We start from the raw sequence: 22,682 nt of genomic DNA, 5'->3' as shown, positions 1-22,682 counted from the left end.
CTCCCCTTCGTGTGTTTCACTAATTCAGGTTTAAAAGTTACTATTGCCTCTGCTCCCATCACTCATTCAGACATTGCATTCCAGGTCATCATAACACGATGCCTAAAAACAATCTCCTCATCTCACTTCTGGCTCTTTTGTCAATTACATTAAATCTGTGTCCTCTGTTTACCGACCCTTCTATCAGTGGATAAAGTTGCTCCTTATTTACTCTATGGAAACCCCTTCATGATTTTGAACACCTCTATTAAATCTCCCAATTAACATTTTCTGCTCTAAAGAGAACCTACGAGGAATTGGCGGCAGCAGCAGTGAGGAGGCATAAATACAGCGGGAGGCCGAGGACAGCGCGGACCTGCGAGGAGTTGGCAGCAGCGAGGAGGCATAAATACAGCGGGAGGCCGAGGACAGCGCAGACCTGCGAGGAGGCATAAATACAGCGGGAGGCCGAGGACAGCACGGACCTGCGAGGAGTCGGCGGCGGCAGCAGCAGCGAGGAGGCATAAATACAGCGGGAGGCCGAGGACAGGAAGTACCTGCAAGGAGTCGGCAGCAGCGAGGAGACATACAGTGCAGATCTGCGAGGAGTCGGCAGCAGCAGCGAGGAGGCCGATACAAGTCTGGCGAATTCCAAAAGTGCAGCAAAATCAAGGAGAGACGTCACAGGGCTGCAGGAAAGAGTCAGAGCGGGAGCAGTCAAATGACAACTGCGAAACCGCTAATGACGTCACAACCAGGGAAGGAGCTGATTGCTAAGTAGGACCTGGTAAGTATTTCTACAGTCCAGTCGTTAAAGTAAAAGTAAAGTCTCTAGAGTAAGTAGTGTTTAAAGTGAAGTAAGGTACTTCGTGAGTTTAATATTCTTTAATTTAAAGGAAGTAAAGGGAGTAAATTAAGGGTAGGACATGGCAGGGCAGCTCGGCTGCATGGAGTGCTCCTCCTCTGCTATGTGGGAAGTCAGGGACACTTTCGGTGTCCAGGGCGAACACGTGTGCAGGATGTGGCTGCAGCTACTCTAAATCTGCATTTCGGAGCTGGAGCTGCAGCTGCAGTCACTGGAGCATCCGCGAAGCTGAGATCTTCATGGATAGCACGTTTAACAAGGTCGTCACACAGCAGGTGAACAGTGCACAGGCAAACAGGAAATGGGTGACCGCCAGACAGAGTAAAAGAACTAGGAAGTTAGTGCAGGAGTCCACTGGGTCCGTCTCCCTCTCCAACAGATTTTCCGTTTTTGATACTGATGGGGGAGATGGTTTCTCAGGGGAGAGCAGCAAGAGCCAAGTCTGTGGCACTACGAGTGACTCAGCTGCACAGGAGGGGAGGAAAAAGAGTGGGAGAGCAATAGTGATGGGGGATTCTATCGTAAGGGGAACGCATAAATGTTTCTGTGGCCGCAGACGTGACTCCAGGATGGTTCGCCCTCCTACCATCTGGAAGACGCTACAGATGCATCCGCACCCGTACGACCAGATTTAGGAACAGCTTCTTTCCCAGGGCTGTCATCCTACTGAACTCCACAAATAAACACTAAAGCCTGCACATCTGCCGATGCACTTTATTCACTTTATTATGGTCATATTTATGCTAATATATATGTACGAATGTATGTCGAAATGTTTAAGTGTCCTAATCCAAATTGTACACTCTCGGGAGCCGCAAGCCTACATTTCGTTGTACTGCACTTGTGCACTAACAATGACAATAAAAGTTGATTTGATTTGGGTATGTTGCCTCCCTGGTGCTAGAGTCAAGGTTGTCACTGAACAGCTGCAGGGAATTCTGAAGGGGGAGGGCGAACAGTCAGAGGTCGTGGTTCACATTGGTGCCAACAACATAGGTAGAAAGAGGGATGAGGTCCTGCAACAAGAATTTAGGGAGCTAGGTAGCAGATTAAAGAGCAGGACCTCAAAGGTTGTAATCTCTGGATTACTCCCGGTGCCATGTGCGAGTGAGTATAGGAGTAGGAGGATGGAGCAGATGAATGAGTGGCTAAAGAGTTGGTGCAGGAGGGATGGTTTTAGTTTCCTGGATCACTGGATCTGCTTCTGGGGAAGGTGGGACCTGTACAAGTCGGATGGGATGCACCTGAACCAGAACGGGACCAACATCCATGCGGGGAGGTTTCCTAGTACTGTTGGGGTGTGTTTAAACTAACTTGGCAGGGGGATGGGATACAGAGTGGAGCTATAGTAGGGGGTGATGCACAGCCAAATATAGAGGAAAAAACAAGTCAGACTAGAAGGCAGAGCAAATATGTAATGGCACAAGGGAGTAGGGCAAGGCTGGATGGCATTTATTTTAATGCAAGGAGTCTTGCGATTAAGGCAGATGAATTGAAGGTGTTAATGAACATTGGGAATACGATATTGTTACTATCGCAGACATGGTTGAGAAAGGGGCAGGACTGGCAGCTCAATATTCCAGGGTATAGAATCTTCAGGCGAGGCAGAGCGGGGTGTAAAAGAGGAGGGGGTGTCGCAATATTAATCAAGGAGTCAATTACAGCTGTAAGGAGGGATGATATCTCGGCAAGTTCCTCTAAGGAGGCCATATGGGTAGAACTTAAAAACAAAAAGGGGGCAAGCACTTTGCTGGGAGTGTACTATAGGCCCCCAAACAGTCAGGGGAAGATGGATGGAGGAACTGATATGTAGGCAAATCTCAAGTGCAGTGATAATAGTAGGGGATTTCAACTTCACCAATATTAACTGGGATAGTCAGTGTGTGAAAGGCTTAGAGGGTGTGGAATTCTTAAAGTGCATCCAGGAGAGCTTTTTGAGCCAGCATGTAGAAAGTCCTACAAGAGAGGGGGTGGTACTGGATCTAATTCTAGAGAATGTAGCCGGGCAAGTGGTAGAAGTGTCAGTGGGAGAGCATTTTGGTGACCGTGATCATAATTCGGTGAGATTTAAGGTAGTCATGGAAAAGGACAAAGATGGACCGGAAATAAATGTTCTAAATTGGGGAAGGCCGATTTTAATATGATAAGGCAGGATCTGGCCAAAGTGGACTGGGATCAGCTACTTTAGGAAAATCCACATCAGAGCAGTGGGAGTCTTTCAGAAAGGAAATAGTGAGTACAACGCCAATATGTTCCTGTAAAGATCAAGGGTGTGACCAACAAGCCAAGGGAACCCTGGATGTCAAGGGATATACAAGAATGGATTAGGGGAAAAAAAGGGATGCTTTTGGCAGATACAATGGACTAAGCAGTGGAAGCCCTAGAGGAGGATAGAAAGTGCAGGGGATACTTAAAAAAAGAAATTAGGAGAGCGAAGAGGGGGCATGAAAAAACACTGGCGGGCAAAATAAAGGAAAATCCCAAGGTGTTTTATAAGTATATTAAGGGCAAGAGGATAACTAGGGAAAGAGTAGGGCCCATTAGGGACCTATGTGGCAATCTGTATGTAGAGCCGGAATATGCAGGTGAGGTTTTAAATGAATATTTTGTATCTGTTCACTATGGAGAAGGACGACGTAGGCATAGAAATCAGGCAGGGGGATTGTGATATACTTCAACAAATTAGTATTGAGAGGGAGGAGGTACTAGCAGGTTTAGCGGGCTTAAAAGTGGATACAGGCCCAGGCGAGATGTATCGCAGGCTGCTTTGTGTGAGGCAAGGGAGGAGATTGCAGGGGCTCTGACACAAATTTTCAGAACCTCTCTGGCCACAGGGGATGTGCCAGAGGACTGGAGGACAGCCAACGTAGTACCATTGTTCAAGAAGGGTAGTAGGGATTTTTAGATCCGTGATTCTGAGAGTATGATGTTTTTCAATAACCACACGGATGCTGTAACTTAACAATAAACAGGTATTTACTGGAGGAGGGTAGTCTCAAGACTGGGGGTACAGAGGCATGCGCAAGGCTTATATACAGGTGTGGTCACTGCCGGTACTACAGTATACAGGAGCTGTAAAAGTAGTTCTGTCTTAAAGGTACATACACTACAATTCCTCCCCTTTTAGATTAGTAGTACCCCTAATATTCAAATAACAATTAACACTAACATGTACATTAAACAACAATAGTCCATTTATAGATTCAGTCTTTGGGGCGGCTTCCTGACCCTTTCGGGGTGGCGCCTTTCCTGAGGTTCTCGTTCTTGGTGCAGAGGCGATTCTGGCCCCTTTTCATCGGGTAGTTCATCGGTTTCCACTGCTACTGCTTCTGAGGTAGATGCTACCGGTATGTCGGGTTCATCCCCAGGTACTCGAGACATGGGGTTGACTCGTTCCTGTGACGCTAAGATCTGATCGACGTGGCGTCTCACAATGTTCTCCCCGACATCCGCTGTGTACATTAATGGCCCCTGCCTTGTGCATATTGTTCCGGATTGCCATTTCTCTATTTTAATCGTTGCTGTTATGCCTTTTAGTGTTCCGAGTCCCTCCTGGAACACTTCTTTTGCGTCAGTTAGCATTTTTGACAGTCGTCCAGGTGTGACGTCGTCATCCTTTTTGGCCTCAACCTTCAGTGCCTGTATGGAATGCCAATCTAATTGTATCTCCCGGATCCATTCACGTCCTAGCAGTGGTGGTCCTCCATCTGGCAATACATATATATCCATTTTAGGTATTTCCTGGCCTTTATATATCACTTTCACCCTTATTTTTCATTTGGGGTAGACTTTTTGCCTCGTGTACGTCTTCAAGACAATCTCTGTAGCTTTCAAGGGTATATGTGAAAATAGCCGCTTGTAGTCCCTTTGGTTTATGACTGTTAGGGCTGATCCTGTGTCCAATTCCATTTTCACTTGGACTCCGTCTATCTTGCGTGTAACCCAGATAGTCTGGTGATCCTCCATTTTGGTTACCTTATGTAGTTTCAGACAACCCAGCTCCTTGCTTCCGGAGTCTGTCACTTTTCTGTTCGTCTGAACTACTGTCCATCACCTAGTGTACCTTTTTGTACTTCTCCTGTGGAGATTTCTTACTGTTGGTTTTCTTCCCAGACCTGCAGACTCTTGCTATGTGTCCTGCTTTTCCACACTGCACACTTGGTCCTTGAACCAACAATCCTTCTGGTCATGTGTTGTTCTGCCGCAGCAATAGCACTTCCCTGTTCCATAGGACATTTCATTGGTGCCATATTCTTGCGGTCTCCGTTGTATCTCTGCAGCGCCCCTTGCGGCTGCTTCGTGTGATACTGCCATACTGAAAGCCTTGTCCAGCGTAAGATCCTTTTCTGATAGAAGCTGTTTCTGGGTTCCTTCACTTTGTAGCCCACACACAAACTTGTCCCTTAACGTCTCTGCTAGTCCCGCTCCAAACTGGCAGTGTTTCGATAGCTTGCGCAGTTCTGTTAGGTACTCAGCATTGCTTTCGTCTGTGTTGGTTCCTTTTATGGAACTTAAATCGTTCTGCTATCAGCAGCGGTGTGGGGTTTAAGTGGTCCTGTAGGATTTCTACTATGCTTTCGAAATTCTTGTTCACCGGCTTCTCTGGGGTTATTAGATTTCGCAGTAACCCATAAGTTTTTGCACCCATGGAATTTAACAAAACCAGTGCTTTCCTAGCATCTGGCACTTCATTCGCCCTGCAGTACACCTCAATATGTTCCCCACATGTCGCCCAATCTTCGACTTTATTGTCGAACGTAGAGATACTGCCACTCTTTGGCATCCCTGGGTTTGATTTAACTGTCAAAAATGGCGTCTCCCGCGCTTCCCCTTCTTCTCCGCTGGCACAAAATGGCGTCTCCCGCGCTTTCCTTCCTTCCCGCGCTCGCCCTTCTCCGCTGCGGCTTCTAAAAATGGCGTCTCCCGCGCTCTCCCTTCTCCCCGCGGACACTGTTCAGCCCTTGAGCCCTGGCTGTGCTCTGCGCGTTCTTTTTTTTCGACGCCGCTCCGTCCTGAACCCGGCTGTTGCTTTACCCTCTCTCCGTCTTTTTTAATTTTTTTTCTCGACGCTGCTCGGTTTTCAACCCCCAGCTGCGCCCTGTGCGCTTCACCCTCTATCTTACCCCGTCGACGCTGCTCGGCTTTCTCTCTCTCCGCCGTCGGTCGGCTCCAGCCGCCACTGTCTGGGAAGGTTCTGCGCTGGACCTGTCGTCAGTCTCTTGCTGATCGTCATGGCTGGGGAACCAAGCCCGGCTCTCCACAGCCTCCCCTGCGATGTTCACTCTCTGCCGGACGACTGGGCGGTTGCTCGTGGTTGACGCCCGTGTTCCTGGCCTTGACTTTCTTACACCGCCCTCCCGGAGCGAATCCTCGAAGGGAAATGCAGAGTTGCAGGTAGATTCGAATCGACACTCGTCGCCACTGTTAGATCTGTGATTCTGAGAGTATGATGTTTTTCAATAACCACACGGATGCTGTAACTTAACAATAAACAGGTATTTACTGGAGGAGGGTAGTCTCAAGACTGGGGGTACAGAGGCATGCGCAAGGCTTATATACAGGTGTGGTCACTGCCGGTACTACAGTATACAGGAGCTGTAAAAGTAGTTCTGTCTTAAAGGTACATAAACTACAGGGATAAACCAGGGAATTACAGGCCAGTGAGCCTAACATCAGTGGTAGGGAAATTATTGGAAAAAATTCTGAGGGACAGAATTAGTCTCCACTTGGAGAGGCAAGGATTAATCGAGGATAGTCAGCATAGCTTTATCAGGAGGAGATCATGGCTGACCAATTTGATTGAATTTTTCAAGGGGGTGACTAGGTGTGTGGATGAGGGTAGTGCAGTTGATGTAGTCTACATGGACTTCAGTAAGGCTTTTGACAAAGTCCTGCGTGGGAGACTGGTCAAGAAGGTAAGAGCCCATGGGATCCAGGGCAACTTGGCACATTGGATCCAAAATTGGCTTAGTGGCAGGAGGCAGAGGGTGATGGTTGAAGGTTGTTTTTGTGACTGGAAGCCTGTGTCCAGTGGTGTACCGCAGGTATCGGTGCTGGGTCCTTTGCTGTTTGTAGTTTACATTAATGATTTAGATATGAATGTAAGAGGTATGATCAGTAAGTTCGCAGATGACACGAAAATTGGTGGAGTGGTAAATAGTGAGGAGGGAAGCCTCAGGCTACAGGACGATATAGACGGGTTGGTCAGATGGGCAGAACAGAGGCAAATTGAATTTAACCCTGAAAAGTGTGAGGTGAGGTGATGCATTTTGGGAGGATTAACAAGGCAAGGGAATAAACAATGAATGGTAGGACCCTAGGAAGGACAGAGAATCAGAGGGATCGTGGTGTGCATGTACATAGATCACTGAAGGCAGCAGGACAGCTAGATGAGGTGGTTAAAAAAGCATAATGGGATACTTGCCTTCATTAACCGAGGCATAGAATATAAGAGCAGGGAGGTTATGATGGAGCTGTACAAAACGCTGGTTAGGCCACAGCTGGAATACTGTGTGCAGTTCTGGTCGCCACACTATAGGAAGGATGTGATTGCTTTGGAGAGGGTGCAGAGGAGATTCACCAGGATGTTACCTGGGCTGGAGTGCTTCAGCTATGAAGAGAGACTGGACAGGCTGGGGTTGTTTTCCTTGGAGCAGAGAAGGCTGAGGGGGGACCTGATTGAGGTATACAAAATTCTGACGGGGGTAGATAGGGTGGATAGAAAGGAACTTTTCCCCTTTAATAGAGGGGTCAATAACCAGGGGGCACAGTTTCAAGGTAAGGGGCAGGAGGTTTTGAGGGGATTTGAGGAAAAACTTTTTCACCCAGAGGGTGGTTGGAATCTGGAACTCACTGCCTGAAAGGGTGGTAGAGGCAGGAACCCTCAACATTCAAGAAGCATTTCGATGAGCACTTGAAACACCATAGCATACAAGGCTATGGACCAAGTGTTGGAAAATGGGATTAGGTTAGACAGGGCTTGATGGCCGGCGTGGACATGATGGGCCGAAGGGCGTTTTTCTCTGCTGAATAACTTTATGAATCTAATTCCAGCTCCTCTAGTATCTCCATGTAGCTGAAGGCCCTCATCTCTGTTACCATTCTTTTGAATCTCCTCTCCGCCCTCTCCAATGCCTTGAAAACCTTCCTAAAGTGCGGTGCCCGGAATTGGACACACTGCTCCAGCTGAGACCTAACCAGGGTTTGATGATGGCTGAGCATAATATCGTTGGCCAAAACTGTGGCAGATGGAGTTCAATGTGGGAAAGTGAGGTAATTCACTTTGGATCTTAAAGTGAGATCAGAGTAGTTTCTAAATAGTGAGAAGCTAGAAACTGTGGATGAGCAGAGAATTAGAGGTCCAAGTATAGATATTACCAGAAGCTAGTGGAATAAGATCAAAGGCTAATGAAATGTTAGGCTTTATCTCGGAACGGCTGGAATACAGAAGTTATGGTACAGCTGTACAGAGCTCTGGTTAGAACTGATTTCGAGTATTGTTACATTTTGGGCACCGCACCTCCGGAAGGATATCTTGGCTTTGGTGTTGGTGCAGCTCAGAGTTAAGAGTTAAATTATGAGGACTGATTGCATAGACGAAGCTTGTATTCCCTTGAATATCAAGTGTTAAGGGGTGATCTAATTGAGGTGTTTTAGATGATTAAAGGAATTGATAAGATAAAGAGAGAAACTGTTTCTTCTGATGGTGGAGTCCAGTACAAGGGGGCATAACCTTAAAAGCAGAGCTAGGTCGTTCAGTGGTGATGTTGGAAAGCATTTCTTCACACACACGGTAGTGGAAATCTAGAACACTCGCACTCAACAGCTGTTGAGGCTGGGGGAAAATTGAAAATGTCATAACTGTGATTGATAGATTTGTGTTAGGCAATGGTATTTAGGCTTGTGGAACCAAGGCGGGTAAATGGAGTTAAGATAAAGATCAGCTGTGATTGAATTGAATGGCTCGAGCCTGTTCTGCCAATGAATAGTCTACTGTTCCTACGTTCCTATATTCCGATGTCTCTATTTATAAAACCAGTGATCCCATATGCTTTTCTAAAAGCTCTATGAACTTGTCCTGTCACCTTCAATGATTTCTGGATGTAAGCCCCCATGTTTGTCTGTTCTTGCACCCCCTTTACTCTTGTGCTATTTATTTTATATTGCATCTCCTCATTCTTTCTTCCAAAATGCATCACTTCACACTTCTCTGCATTAAATTTCACCTGCCATATGTCTGTGCATTTCACCAGACGGTTTATGTCCTCCTGACTTCTTCCATTATCCTCCTCGGGGTTTACGACTTTTCCGAGTTTTGTTAATCTGCAAACTATGAAATGATGCCTTGTGCCCAAGTCCAGGACATTAATCTATATTAAAAGAGCAATGCTTGTAATCCTGACCCCTGGGGATACCACTATAACTTCTCCCCAGTCTGGAAAACCCTCACTTCACCACAACCCTCTGCTTTCTGTCCCTTCCCTAATTTCGTATTCACTCTAACATTGCAGCTTTAATGTCATTGGCTTCAATTTTGCAAACAAGTCTATTATGAGGTACTTTGTAGAAATTCTTCTAAAGATCTATATACACAACATCAACTGTACAACCTTCAACAGTCCGCTCCCTTATTTCATCGAAGAAATTAAACTAAACTAGTCCGACTCGATTTGCTTTTAAACAATCTGTTCTGGATGTCGTTTATTAACCCATGTTCTTCCAAGTGACAAGTCATTTTGTCTCTGACTATTGTCTCAATCCACAGTGGGGAAAGGGAAGGACGCTGACTGAGAGTTTGTTAGATGGATGTGCGTGGACACACAGCGGGACACGCGCACACGTGGAGAATTATAATTGTAAAACAGCAATCCGATCAAACCAGTTATGTATTTAAGATGTTTCCAGACATTGTAAGGCCCCTAAAGATATTCCAAACAAACAAGTTGGGTGTCGCCAATCTGCTTAAAGTTACACAACTGTGTTAATGTTAGTGGAGCAGTGGTGAATGTCCTCACCTCCGACAGTGCTCATTAGTCACGTGCTGATACCATTAGCGAATAAAAACAAGGAAGTGATGTTAAACTGTTAGAACAGACTGGTTAGGCCTCAGCTGGAGTATGGTTTTCAATTCTGGGCACCACACTTTAGGGAGGATATCAAGGCCTTGGAGACGGTGCAGAAGAGATTTGAGAGAATTGTACTAAGGATCAGGGACTTCAGTTCTGGGGAGAGACTGGTTTGTTCTCTTTAGAGCAGAGTTGGTTAAACGAAGATTTTATAGAGCTGTTGAAACTCATGATTGGTTTTGATGAGTAAATAAGGAGGAACTGTTTCCATTGGCAGAAGGGTCAGTAACCAGACGACGCAGATTTAAAGTGAGTGGAAAAAGAGCCACAGGCGAGGTGAGGAAACATTCTGTTACACAGCGAGTTAGTGAGATCTGGAATGCATTGCCCGAAAGGGTGGAGGAAGCAGATTCTGTTAACATTCAAAAGAGAATTGGATAAATATTTGAAGGGAAAACATTTATAGGGCTATGGGGAAAGAGAGGGACAGTGGTAATAATGGGATAGCTCTGCCAAAGAGTCAGCATCGGTGTGATGGGCTGAGTGACCTCCTTCTGTGCTGTATCATATTATGGGTCTATGATGTAGCCTCGCCCAGTCAATGGAGGTGCCTGATGGGCTGAATGACCTTCTGTTCTGTATCATATTATGGGTCTATGATGCAGCCTCGCCTCGTCAATGGAGGTGCCTGATGAGGCGATCTCAGCACAGAGACTTCAATGCCCCGGCAAATCCCGAGAAGCAGATATTGAAACAATCCAATCTGCCTCCGTCGCTACAGTAATCGGTTACTATGCACCAGAAGCAGCATCATCGGTTCAATATTGGCCAACAACATAGGTGTGGATAGAAAGACAAAAGTTAACCCATTGCTGGAGATTTGCAATCTGCGATCAGGGAGCTAGGACAGGAAGCACATGAGGATCAGTTTTATGGGATGGACAATGGAGGCCATGACATGGAAAAGAATGCCAGATCAGACTATATCGAATGCTGTGGGAAGGTGAATGATGGACAAGGAAGGGTTACACACCATGGTCACAGTCACAGAGATTGGAGTTTGTGACAGTTCGGGGCAGATTAGATTTACATTGAAACTGCAGCAGAGAAACAGTCCATTCGGCTCTAGTGGTCTATGCTGTGTTTATACTCCACAGGAGCCTCCTCCCACTCTCATTACATCTTGACACCGTATCCACATATACGTTCGAGGGTGTTAGACTCGTGACACCAATATTAAATATCATTCAGAACGCCGGAGAACCCACCCTCCTGGAGTGGATTGAGCGAGTTTGTCGCACTCCCCTCACTTCAGAACACAATGAGCTCATTCACGTTGGACCTAAAAAGGATCGATCAGAGAATGTTCTAAATGGTTAGTGTGGTGTATGTAACCTGTTCCACCTTACGAGATGTACTACTTTCTCTGGCTGCTGTATACGTAATACCGGTGGTGACCACCGGTATATAAGTATTGTGTAGTGATATTGTATTTAGTATAGTCCTGACCTCCAACTAGTAAAGACCTGTTGAACTTTATTCTTGTAGTCTGTGTCAGTAATTAATCTTAATACAACTGGAACACACAGACTTAACAGTGGCGACGAGTCCGATTCTTACCCTGCGGCAGTTTATATCCACGGCGGCTTCGTCCACAGAACGGGCGTCGAAGAGAGGCATCCACCCTCATCACCCTGCTGGAAGACATGTCGCGCGGCAGGCATCGAGAACCCGGAGTGCAGAAGACATCCTGAACTCGAAGCCTCCATCAGCGGCAGTCAGCTATCTTCTTTCTACCTCGGTAGTGGGTAAGCCGGTCAGCAACTCGAACAGAAAGTCGGCCGCGTTGGCTGTACAGACGGGGGGGAGGAAGACGGAGGAATAAGGGCGGTGAGATCGATCGCGACCGGAGATAAGGGCCGGGCCGCTTTCGGGACAAAGGCGCAGCGTCTGGGGCGACTGAAGGCGCGAGAGCCGCGGTGAAGCGGAGGCAGCGTCGGGGGAGTTACTAACCGCTGGAAAAAGGGGAGCAGCACGCCAAACGCCATTGCAGCCAAGCGTGGGAAAACCGCCATTTTGTAGGCGGAGGAGGAAGACCAGAGCGGGAAGCCGCCATCTTGGGATAAAATAAATTGCAACGATGCCTAAACATGGGAACATTGGTACCTTTTTGATGGCGACATCGAAGATTGGGCCATGTATGTAGAACGCATACAAAATTATTGGCCCAGAAATTCCAGAACGGGGCTTGCAGCACGTGCAAGCCCCGTATTTGCACTTACCCTGCACTCCTGCCGATCAGCTCCAGGGACGCCTGCACTTCCAGAAACTGAAGCAAGAATCCCGGGCAGCGTATGACGTCACGCCGCCCAGGAGCGCAGCCAGCGCGGACCCAGGAGCGTGCAGTGTAAGTGAGACACGCCCCTTGAGGTCTCCGTTTCACTGGACACGCCCCCCAATGTTTCTGTCAAGCTGCTTTGCTTTTTGGAAGTTTTTTGAAGATTTTGGTAACTTTTATAAACTTTTTAAAATGTTTACATTATTTTGAGTAATCTGAAGTAGTTTTAAAGAGAATTAAAGCAATTTAAAGACTTTTAAAAGCCCTAAAAGTTTTTTAATTCCATTTATTTATTTAGCAATGTCGTTGTCATACGTGTCTTCACACTGTTCCCTTTGGGGAACTGTATGAAGTGGTGGAAGGATTTATGGCCGTGATTAACGCTCATTCCGTGACCGTAACCATCTTTGAACCAGCCATTAGGGCGGTTAGTCCTATGGCGGGAGGGTTTTACGGGCTCCCACAAGCTATACAAGGAGGGGGGGTCCACCCACACCCACAGACGCAAATATCCCACTGGATGTCAACTCAGAATTTAGAGCCGGAGCTCCGACTCCACTTGCCGGGACTGTCTGGAGCGGGGTTCGAAACCCTACCCTGATCTGGCCCAGCGGCAGGGATCCTACCGCTATGACAAAGGCCCAATCCGATTAGCAACGTGAAATGGCAGCATAGGGCTCCAGTCACGGGGAGGGAAAAGGCGCAGGAAACGTATGGGTGTCACCTTTTGTGCGGAGTGGGCCTTTTGCGTAGCAGTAAGCATCCCCGCCGCTGGGCCAGAAGGAGTAGGGTTTTGAACCCCACTCCAGACAGTCCCGGCAAGTGGAGTCGGAGCTCCAACTTTAAATTCTGGGTGGACATCCAGCGGGATACTTGCGTCCGTGGGTGTTGGTGGCCGCCCCCCCCCCCCCCTCAGATGGGTTGTGGGAGCCCGTAAAACCCTCCCGCCATAGGACTAACCACCCTAATGGCTGGTTCAAAGATGGTTACGGTCACGGAATGAGCGTTAATCACGGCCATAAATCCTTCCACCACTTCATACAGTTCCCCAAAGGGAACAGTGTGAGGATACGTCCGATGATGACCTCTTGCGCAATGCACCTCCTTGGACCCTCAGTCGCAGGTGCGAGGGGGCAAGTGGTGCAAGTGTTAAATTTTTTATTTTATTGACATGTAAAATGTTGGCCCAATAATTCCCTTCCAAATGCGCTAGTACGGTCGGGGTACTTACGCATCTGGCCGGATCAAATGCCAGTTTTCAGCATGCACAGTGCATGTGGGGAAAACCGGCATTTCCTGTCCTCTGAACGAAGGGGTTCAGAGGCAGAACGCGTGCGACTGCACATGCAGCGCGTGCGCAGTATAATTCGCCGCTTTCATTAATGCTTTCAGTGAGGTCCAGTCATTACAACTTACACATGAAAAAAGCATGGGTACAGTTGCTACAGAGGCTGCGGAGGAAGATATTTCTTATCGTGGAGCTTCTGAAAGTATGTATGTCTGTATATATTCCTTTGCGTGTTATGTATATATTCCTTTACTTATGTGTATGAATGTACTATTTAATTATGACTTTCAGAGAAAGTAACTTATTGGAAAATCATAATTAAAAACATACATTCATAGTAAAGGAATATAAAACATACATACATATACGTAAAGGAATATATGTGGACATACATACATAACTCATTCTCACATTCCATTCACACAGCCACAATTGCTCCTTCTACCTACCGTTCTGAAAACCCTTTTTTAAAAAAAAAAAAAAAAAAAATTTTAACTTTTAAACTTACTTAAAATTTCTTAAAATAACTTCCCTCCCTTTCCCAAACAAAAATATTGCATTTCAAAAGCTCCACGATAAAATATATCTTCCTCCGCAGCCAATGAACCACTTTACACTTGCTTTTTTTCAGTGTAAGTTCTGAGGACTTACCCTCACGGATTTCATGAATGAAATCCACGAAGTTCACTGCGCAAGCGCTGCCTGTGCAGTCGCACGCGCTTGAGGTCTGGAAATGCCGGCGTTCCCCGCATGCGCTGTTCCTGCTGAACGCCGGCATTTCCAACGGCCAGAAGCGTGAGTACCCCGAGCGCACTCACGCTTCTGGCCTGGAATTTCTGGCCCATTGTAAAGCAAATAAAATCCCAGATGCAGAGAAAGCACTAACTTTATTGAACTTAATGGGTGCGAAGACATACGGGCAATTGAAACACCTTTTATCACCAGATGAACCGGCGGATAAGACGTTCGAGGAGATTGTTACTGTCCTGAAACATCTAAACCCCACGCCGCTGATGCTAGCGGAACGATTTAAATTTTACAGCAGAAGGCAGCTGAAGGATGAAAGCAATGCTGAATATTTAATGGAATTGCATAAGCTAGCAAAGTACTGTCAGTTTGGAACGGGACTAACAGACGCGCTAAGAGATAAACTTGTGTGTGGATTGGTAAAAGAAGATACACAAAAGCGACTGCTCGAGGAGAATGAGCTGACGCTTGAGAAAGCGGTCACTATGGCAGCAGCGCACGAAGCCGCAGCGAGAGGCACGGCAGTAATGCAGCTACGGTCACCGGAACACAGTACAAATAAATTGGGTTTGAGTACTGAAAAATGTTATTGTTGTGGAAAGACAACACACGATCAGAACCAGTGTTGGTTTAAAAACCAAGAATGCAGAACGTGTGGCAGGCTTGGCCACATAGCTAAAGTATGCCGGTCAGGAAAGAAGACCAGCAACAAAAAGTCACCGCAAGGAAAATACATAAAGGTGCACAAGGTGACAAAGACCAGTTCGAATGAACAGAAGTTGGATTCAGACGCTAGCAGTAATGAACTGGGTAGCTTAAGAGTACACAACATTGGTAAGGATGCAGATCTCCAGACAATTTGGGTCACTCTTCAGATAGCAGGAGTCCAAGTAAAAATGGAATTGGACACTGGATCGGCATTGACGGTCATGAATAAGAAAGATTACAAAAGGTTATTCCAACATATTCCCCTACGGGATACGGAGATTATATTGAAAACATACACGGGGCAAAGAGTGTACCCCAAGGGCGAAGAAAGCCAAGTAATGGACTTATATGTGCTACCTGAAGGAGGTCCACCGCTACTGGGACAGGAGTGGATTAGGAAAATGAATATGGACTGGCACTCCTTAAAAGCACTAACGGTAGATTCCGGGGAAACAGATGGCAAACCTAAACGATTGTCCAAAATATTGGATGATGCTAAAGAGGTGTTCCAGCAAGGACTGGAACACTGAAAGGAATTACGGCAAACATCAAGATTGATGAACATGCACAACCAAAATTTTTCAAAGCCAGACCGGTACTCTATGCAATATGACCTACTGTAGAAGCGGAACTGGAAGCGCTAGAACGTTCAGGTGTACTGTCTAAGGTAGATTGGAGTGAGTGGGCTACGCCCATTGTTCCCGTTATGAAACGTCCTTCGAGCAACAAGCCAGGAGAACCAGGGAAGGTTCGCATCTGTGGAGATTTCAAGATCACCGTTAATCCGATGCTTCACATGGTGCAGTATCCGCTTCCGCGGATTGAGGATATTTTTGCTTCGTTGTCTGGCGGGAAACACTTCACCAAGATAGACCTGGCTCAGGCGTACTTGCAGATGGAGGTTGAAGAGTCACGCCAGTACCTCACGATCAACACGCATAGAGGGTTGTACCGGTATAATAGGCTGGTTTTTGGAGTGGCATCGGCTCTGGCAATTTGGCAGAGGGCCATGGAGCAGGTATTACAGGGGATTCCAGGCACACAATGTTACCTGGACGATATTCTGATTACAGGTGATGGTGATGAAGAACACCTCGCAAACTTGGAACTGGTGCTCAACAGACTGAAAGAGTATGGACTTAGAGTTAATCGGCAGAAATGAGTTCTTTCAGAAGCGGATCTCGTGCTGTGGTCATAAGTCTCCTGACAAGATAGAGGCAGTTGTAAAGGCTCCCGCTCCGGATAATGTCTCAGTTGAGGTCGTTTCTGGGATTGATTAACTATTACCATAAGTGTCTACCGAATCTATCCACGGTACTGCACCCGCTGAACGCTCTCTTACAGAAAGGGGTACCATGGGAATGGAGCGAAAACTGTAAGAAGGCATTTCGCAAAAGCAAAGAATTGATCACCTCGGGAAGTGTTGGCTCACTTCAACCTGACACTGCCTATTCGGTTGGCTTGTGATGCTTCTCCATATGGTATTGGGGCAGTACTCTCACAAGTTGCCAAATGGCACGGAAAGGCCAGTCGCGTTTGCATCCCGATCATTGACCTCCGCTGAGCGCAACTATGCGCAGATCGATAGGGAGGCTCTCAGCCTTGTATGGGGAGTGAAGAAGTTTAATCATTACCTGCAGGGCCAAAAATTCACACTTCTAACAGACCATCAGCCATTGGTATCCATTTTTAACCCTAAGGGTGTTTCGGTGATGACAGCACAGCGACTCCAGAGATGGTCCCTTTTCCTAGGGGCACATCAATATCTAATAGAATTCAAAGGTACAAAGCAGCATGGCAATGCTGATGGGCTGTCGCGCCTGCCACTACCTGAAGCAGAAGAGACGACGAAAGTTGACCCTGTGGAGTTATTTCATTCGACCATCATCGAGTGTTTACCAGTCACCAATGCAAGTATTGAGAGAGAAACCAGGAACGACCCGACACTGTCCCGAGTTTACGAGGTGACCGTGAAGGGATGGCCAACACATGGTGATCCTCTGTTACCGGCATTCTCGGCAAGGCGAGACCAGCTGTCCGTCTGCCATGGTACTTTGATGTACGGGACAAGAGTGATTATTCCTCCCAAGTTACGGGAAAGAGTTCTAAAGGAACTGCATGAAGGTCATCTGGGGGGAGTTAAGATGAAAAGTCTTGCTAGGGCTTATGTATGGTGGCCGGGCATTGACCAACAGATAGAGGAGTTGACAAGCTGCGCTGGGTGCCAACAAGTGCAAAATGCACCTCCAATCGCACCGCTACACCCATGGGAATGGCCTTGAGCCCCATGGCAACGCGTACATATTGACTCTGCTGGGCCATTCATGGACTCCATGTTCCTAATTGTGGTGGACGCACATTCCAAATGGCCAGAAGTGATCAAGATGAATACCACTACTTCAGAAAAGACAATTGTGGTGTTAAGAACAATATTCGCAAGGAACGGATTGCCAGAACAGATATGTTTGGACAACGGACCACAGTTTGTGTTGGAAGAATTCCAAAAATTCTTAAAGAAGAATGGGGTGAAACATTATACCTCTGCCCCATATCATCTGGCGACGAATGGGTTGGCTGAGAGATTTGTCCAAACATTCAAAAAGGCAATAAAGGCCATGAACGATGATCAGATTCCGTTACAACACAAGGTGGACAATTTCCTAATGGCATATCGAAACGCCGCTCATGCAATGACTAACAAGTCCTGCCATGATGTTTTATAACAGGAGGTTGCGGACCAGGTTGGACTTGTTAAAACCAAATGTGCGGAGGGAAGTGGAAAACAAACAGTTCCGGCATATTAATAACAAGTCCACTCGAAGTTTCGAAGTAGGACAACCAGTGTTGGCAAGGGGCTATGGAAACGAAAAATGGTAGTCCGGAACAATTCGGGCCAGACAAGGACCTCTGATGTACACAGTAGATATTGGTAACAATGTGATAAGGCGTCATGCGGATCAACTGGTAGAATCAAGAGCAAGGGTCGAACCCATGGTTGCGACAGAGACAACTGTGGAAGACGTTAATGAACCTGCAGCATCTACCTCGGCAGGGCTGTACCTGATGATGACGTCCAATACATAGGAAACCAACAAGAAGAGTCACCTCAGCAACAAGAATCAGAGACCACTGAAAGGCGTTATCCAGACCAAATCAGAAGGCCTCCTGAGAGACTGAACCTTTGAACTGTTTATACCTGAAGTTATATATGTATTTATGTTATGTTAAATGGGGATATGACTGTTAAGCTAAAAAGGGAGGATTGTGGTGTATGTAACCTGTTCCACCTTAAGAGAACTTAAGCCTGTTCCACCTTACGAGATGTACTACTTTCTCTGGCTGCTGTATACGTAATACCGGTGGTGACCACCGGTATATAAGTATTGTGTAGTGATATTGTATTTAGTATAGTCCTGACCTCCAACTAGTAAAGACCTGTTGAACTTTATTCTTGTAGTCTGTCAGTAATTAATCTTAAGTCTGTGTGTTCCAGTTGTATTAACAGTTAGAAGTTAGGAACTGTGAATGGGCAGAGAGAACGAGGGGTCCACGTAACCTTAACTGCAGAGCGAGGCCGTTCAGGGGTGATGTTAGGAACTGTGGATGAGCAGGGAGAACGAGGGGTCCACGTAACCTTAACCGCAGAGCTCGGCCGTTCAGGGGTGATGTTACAAAGCATTTCTTCAGACACAGTGTAGTGGAAATCTGGAACACTCGCCCTCAAGAAGCTGTTGAGGTTCGGTCAATTGAAAATGACAAAACTGTGATTGATAGATTTGTGTTAGCCAATGGTATTTAGGGTTATAGAACCAAGGTGGGGAGATGGAGTTAAGATACAGCTCAGTCATGATCGAATTGAATGGAGGAACAAGCTGGAACGAATGAGTGGCCTACTCCTGTTCCGATGTTCCTGTGCCTCTATTTATAAAGCCAATGCTCCCATATACGTTTTTAAAAGCCTATTGTCCTGTCCTACCACTGTCAAAGATTTCTGTAGCTATACCCCCAAGTTTTACTGTTCCTGCAACCCTTTTAAATTGTACCAGTTGGTTTAAATTGCATCGCCTCATTCTTCCTTCCAAAATGCAGCATTTCGCACTTCTCTGCATTAAACTTCACCTGCCATGTGTCTGCCCATTTCACCAGTGTCTCTATTTCCTCCTGAAGTCTTCTGCTATCCTCCTCACGGTTTACGACTTTTCCGAGATTCGTGTCATCGACAAACTTTTAAACTATGCCCTGTATACCTAAGTCCATGTCACTGAAATAAATCAAAAAGAGCAGTGGTCCTAATCCCGACCCCTGGGGACACTGTAAACTTCCCTCCAGTGTGAACAATATCGGTTCACAACTACTCTCTGTTTTCTGTCCCTTCGCCAATTTAGTATCCACGCTTCCACTGCTCCTTTAATATCATTGGCTCCAATTTTGTTAACCAGTCTATTATAAGGTACTTTATCAAAGGCCTTCTGAAAGTCCAGAAACAGAACATCAACTGCACTACCTTCATTCAACCCTCTCCTATTTCATCCATTGGCTCATTCAAGTCAGCCAGGTTAGATTTGCCTTTAAATAAAATCCATTTTGTCTGTCGCTAATAAACCCATGTTCTTTCAAGTGACGGTTAATTGTGTTTCGGAAATAACACCGATGTTAAGCTGAGTCGCCTGTAGTTATTTGGTTCATCGCGCTCTCCTTTTTTGAACAGGGAAGTAACGTTTGTAGCCCTCTTGTCCTCTGGTACCTTTCCCATATCTAAGGATTGGAAGATTGTGGCAGAGCGGGTGACATTTCTACTTTGAGCCCTGCCAACCAATTTAGTACATCGTCCTAATCGATTTATATCCTGTCCAATTTCTCTAACACCTCCTCCTTTACTGTACGATTGGCAGCATCCTCTCCTTTAGTGAATGCGGAGGCAAAGTGTTAATTTAGTACCTCAGCCATGTCCTCTGCTTCCACAAGATGATTGCCTTTTTGGTCAGTAATCGGCCCCACCTTTCCTTGGACTATTCTTTCATGCTTTATATGTTTATAAAAGGCATTAGTGTTCCCTATTATGTTACCACTAATCATTTCTCATACATTCTCCTTGCCCCTCTGTTGCTTTTGTGTGTTTATTACACTAGTGGCAGCATTAGTGAAACAGCAAAGTACTGAATTTTACAAAGACTCAAACTGGTACTGAAATTAACAATCGCTTTTACATTTCCACAGTGGGGAAAGGAAAGGCTGCTGATTGATAGTTATAATGCACGGGCACACACACAAATGGAGAATTATGATTGTAAAACAGCAGTCAAATCCACCAGTTGTATATTCATGGTGTTTTCTGAGATCCCAGAGGTTGGGTGATTGGGCAGAAGCGTGGCAGATGCAATATAACGTGGATAAATGCGAGGTTATCCACTTTGGTGTCAAAAACAGAAAGGCAGACTGTTATCTGAATGGCAATAGATTGGGAGAAGGGGAAGTGCAACGCGACCTGGGTGTCCTTGTGCACCAGTCGCTGAAGGTAAGCATGCAGGTGTAGCAGGCGGTGAAGAAGGCAAATGGTATGTTGGCCTTCATAGCAAAAGGGTTTGAGTACAGGAGCAAGGATGTCCTGCTGCAGTTGTACAGGGCCTTGGTGAGACCACACCTTGAGTACTGTGTGCAGTTTTGGTCGCCTTATCTGAGGAATGATGTTCTTGCCATGGAAGGAGTTCAGCGAAGATTCACAAGGCTGATCCCTGGGATGGTAGGAATGACGTATGAGGAGAGATTGGGTCGATTGGGCTTATACTCGCTGGAGTTTAGAAGAATGAGCGGGGATCTCATCGAAACTTATAAAATTCTGACAGGTCTGGACAAATTAGATGCAGGTAGAATGTTCCTGATGGTCGGAGAGTCCAGAACCAGGGGTCATAGTCTAAGGATAAGGGGTAAGCCATTTAGGGCAGAGATGAGGAATTTCTTCACCCAGAGAGTGGTGAACCTGTGGAATTCTCTACCACAGAAGGCGGTTGAGGCCAATTCATTAAATATATTCAAGAAGGAGTTAGATATATTTCTTAGAGCTAAAGGTATCAAGGGATATGGGGAGAAGGCAGGGACCGGGTACTGAATTTGGATGATCAGCCATGATCTCATTGAATGGCGGAGCAGGCTCGAGGGGCCGAATGGCCTACTCCTGCTCCTATCTTCTATGTTTCTATGCAAACGGAGCAAGCTTGGGGTTTGATGTGGAAGAAGGCGAACGAGATGAGAACGGAAATAATCTAGAGTAAGAAAAGGCCCAAAAATTAAACAGTCTGGAACAGAACATCAATTCGTCTTCTCTTATCATGGAGAAATCAAATATTTGACACACTGTGTGTTTGAAACAAAGCTTATTTATTCACTGAAATAACAACAGAAAATGCTGGAAATACTCAGCAGGCCAGGCAGCATCCGTGGAGAGAGAAACAGAGTTAATGTTTCAGGTCTGGGACCCTTCATCAGAACTGGAAAAAGCTGGAGATGTAACAGATATTACTAAGGTAAGAGGCAGGAAAGTTATCCTGGGTGGATCTGAAACACGAAGGGTGGAAGTTCAGTTGAAATCCACGTGGAATAAGTTGGAACCGGAGACAGTTGCTGAGGAAAGAGATGTGGCTGTGAAACCGAGTCTTGGAAAATGTTGCAAATGGGGATGGCAAAATCATACAGCATGAAAAATGGGAGTAAGGGTTAAAGTCTGAAATTGTTGAACTCAACATTGAGTCCAGAAGGCTGTAAAGTGCCGAATCGAAAGATGAGGTGCTGTTCCTCGAGCTTTATTTATTCACTATTTAAACAGAATATTAATCTCCAGTGCAGATACAGGAGTTATTAAGATCAGCAGAAACAAACCATGACTACTAGAATGAACATGGTTCAGTCCTCAATCTGATCACAGTAAATCATGTTCCATTCACTAATCTGGTCTTTGACCCAGCATTCCCCGCGGTGGACCACGGGCCGCACCCACACTACAAGAGCCCAGCGCGCAGGCGTGGGAGGGGCCGGTATATTGAGCATGAGCAGTGCGTTGATGCAGAGGGGCTGAAGCCGGGAGCGCGATGGTGCAGCGGGTAAAAATCGCAACGGAGGGGAGTAATGGACCGGTAGGTGGGTGGGGAGGCTTCATAAACAACTCGTGCAGGAGGCAAGCCCCAAATAATAACCTGAAGATCCCGTGTTTGCAGTTGCGGGGATTTCTTCCCCTTACAGGCCCAGGTTAACGGCAGCCATCTTTGTAAAGGAGGGCGCAAAGTTTCAGTGCGACGTCACCCTATGCCTGAGACAAAGAGCCATCTTTGTAAAGGAGCGCGGAAAGTTTCAGTGCAACGTCACCCTATGCCTGAGATAAAGAGCCTTGTGTCCAGTGCGGGGAATAAAGGCCCACAGCCTCCCCTGGCCCCGAACAAGGGACTGGAGAAACTCGCTGCCCTGCGGATCAGACAATCAGCCGGCGCTAGTCCCGCCCCTCGGGCTCCCCGATTGGTTGGAGGACCCGCTGCCGGCTCGCTCCTCCAGCCCCGCCCACTGGGTGCCACAAGCCCCGCCCCTCGGGCTCCCCGATTGGTTGGAGGACCCGCCGCCGGCTCGCTCCTCCAGCCCCGCCCACTGGGTGTCGCTAGTCCCGCCCCTCGGGCTCCCCGATTGGTTGGAGGACCCGCCGCCGGCTCG

General features: G+C 46.7%; 2 protein-coding genes across 2 annotated transcripts in view; both read left to right on the top strand.

Annotated features, from left to right (window-relative positions):
- Positions 1-34, top strand: part of LOC147091595 (uncharacterized) — a gene marked incomplete at its 5' end in the record, with an annotated part of 29,746 nt that extends 29,712 nt beyond the window's left edge. Inside the window, one exon of the mRNA XM_085976612.1 lies at positions 29-34. Coding sequence (XP_085832738.1) covers positions 29-34 — 6 coding nt within the window. The remainder of the gene's footprint in view (positions 1-28) is intronic.
- The window catches only part of LOC147091594 (uncharacterized), a 33,790-nt gene that overhangs the window by 4,497 nt on the left and 6,611 nt on the right, over positions 1-22,682 (top strand). Inside the window, exon 2 of the mRNA XM_085976826.1 lies at positions 282-766. The gene's annotated coding sequence lies outside the window, so the exon portion shown is untranslated. The remainder of the gene's footprint in view (positions 1-281; positions 767-22,682) is intronic.

This window comes from Somniosus microcephalus, unplaced genomic scaffold (assembly GCF_052327205.1).
Source record: "Somniosus microcephalus isolate GS21.2 unplaced genomic scaffold, FLI_Smic_1.0 unresolved_chr3, whole genome shotgun sequence".
Lineage (NCBI taxonomy): Eukaryota > Metazoa > Chordata > Chondrichthyes > Squaliformes > Somniosidae > Somniosus > Somniosus microcephalus.
The sequence above is the reverse complement of the archived record's forward strand: the minus strand, read 5'-3'. Positions and strand labels throughout refer to the sequence as shown.